Raw genomic sequence first — 1,969 nt, 5'->3', positions numbered from 1 at the left:
TCTTGTTCACTAATGTTGATCAGAGTTGATAATCTGTCATCATCACCTGGTCTGGCCTGCATGTGACTCCAGACCACGTCAATGTGGTTCACTCTCAACTGCCCTCTGGAATGACCAAGCAAGCTATTCAGTTCAAGGGCAGCTCGGGACGGGCAATAAATGCTGGCTGGCCAGACAGCAATGCTCATGTCCCATGAGTGAACCAAAAAAAAAGTATGGGACAATCTCACTGTGGCATGTGTGCAAAAAGCACTATAGACACCGGAATTACAGGACAAATGGGAAGAAACATGACAAAACTACAGGTGATAATTTGCTAAATTGCGGCAAATACAGACATGGTTCATCACCCCATCCCAGCCTCATGTAACAAGGGGTCAAATGTTATTCTACAATGTTTTTTCATATGCTGTGAGTTGAATCAATGCAAATTGTTAACTGAATTTGTATTTAAGCATGCTTATTTAAAATATGGTTGCAGTTTGGTCCAATAATTGATAATTGAATTTATCATTTCCATGAAAGTAGAGTGAATTAGTGATGTAGTGTGTTTAATTTTGACTGAAGGTAGCCTCAGTGGAGTGCAGCTTTAATGAGGGCTGGGGTTAGAGGTGAAAGGTGAAAGGGGGGATGTTCTTTCTGCACAAGGAAAGTCTCTCTCTCTCTCGGTGTTCACAGGCTGCGGCGCAGTTAAAGGATGGAGGAAAGAGAAACGGAGGAGGAGAAGCTTTTCAAAAAGCACCGTAAGGAGAGGAAAGAATTACAGGGTAGGTGAAGCCCGGGGAGGTTGTGAAGGAGGAAGAGAGCGGCTCCTGGCCCTGGGGGAGGCCGCTGCTGCTGAGTGGAGGCCTGGAGCCACCGCCACCGCCACCGCCAGCTGCTGTTTACCCGGTTTGAGAGGGACCGGGACCGGGACCGGGACCGGGACCAGCCTGGCTCCTCCAGCCCGTGGTCAGGACCTCTCTTGCACAGTTGGCCTGTGATCATAGCTGCCCCTTTCTGCTGCAAACAGCGCCCTTCGGTTCTCAACAGCCCCCTGTCTGCATCTGGATTGTTCTTTGCACACACAAAAAAAATCAATGCTTCTGTCGCGAAAAGTTATGCACGTCTTTTCCCTCTACCCTTCACTCACTTTGCACAGAAACATGCTTGTCACCCACCACTGGGCGTTCACATTGACATTTGCAGTTGGCAACTCCCACATTAATTGTGGGGTTGGTTAGCTCAATTGGCGGGGCAGCTGGTTTGTGATGTATCAAATTACTGGATTTGTAGAGTGATAGAGATGTACAGGGCAGAAACAGACCCTTCAGTCCAACTCATCTATGCTGACCATATAGCCTAGCTTAGCCTGACCTAACGCAACCTAGCCCCATTTGCCAGGCCTTGACCAATATCCCTCTAACTCTTTCCTATTCATATACCCATCCAGATGCCTTTTAAATATTGTAATTATATCAGGCTCCACTATTTCCTGTGATGGCTTATTCCATACACACACCATCCTCTGTGTGAAAAAGTTACCCATTAGGTCTCACATTTTTCCCCTCTCACCCTAAACCTATGCCCTCTAGTTCTGGACTCACCCACCCCAAGAAAAAGATCTTGTCTATTTATCCTATCCATGCCCCTCATATGTTTATAAACCTCTATAAGGTCACCCCTCAGCCTCCAATGCTCCAGGGAAAACAAGCTCCAGCCTATTCAGCCGCTCGCTATAGCTCAACTCCTCAAACCCTGGCAACATCCTTGTAAATCTTTACTTAACTTAAAAATGTGTTGCTGGAAAAGTGCAGCATGTCAGGCATCATCAAAGGAGAATCGATGTTTTGGGCATAACCCCTTCTTCAAGAATGAGGAGGGTGTGCCAAGCAGGCTAAGATAAAAGGTAGGGAGGAGGGACTTGGGGGAGGGGCGTTGGGAATGCGATAGGTGGAAGGAGGTTAAGGTGAGGGTGATAGGCCGGAGA

General features: G+C 47.3%; 1 protein-coding gene across 2 annotated transcripts in view; it reads left to right on the top strand.

Moving 5' to 3' along the window:
• Positions 1-596: 596 nt before the first annotated feature.
• otud6b (OTU deubiquitinase 6B) overlaps positions 597-1,969 on the top strand; it is a 23,386-nt gene continuing 22,013 nt past the window's right edge. Inside the window, exon 1 of one of the 2 annotated variants that reach the window (XM_043688100.1) lies at positions 597-767. In XM_043688100.1, the coding sequence (XP_043544035.1) occupies positions 698-767 (70 nt within the window). In that variant the 5' untranslated portion in view covers positions 597-697. The remainder of the gene's footprint in view (positions 768-1,969) is intronic. The other variant, XM_043688102.1, reaches the window with a different exon arrangement.

Source organism: Chiloscyllium plagiosum, chromosome 4 (assembly GCF_004010195.1).
Source record: "Chiloscyllium plagiosum isolate BGI_BamShark_2017 chromosome 4, ASM401019v2, whole genome shotgun sequence".
Lineage (NCBI taxonomy): Eukaryota > Metazoa > Chordata > Chondrichthyes > Orectolobiformes > Hemiscylliidae > Chiloscyllium > Chiloscyllium plagiosum.
This window is presented reverse-complemented; position numbering and strand designations above follow the sequence as displayed.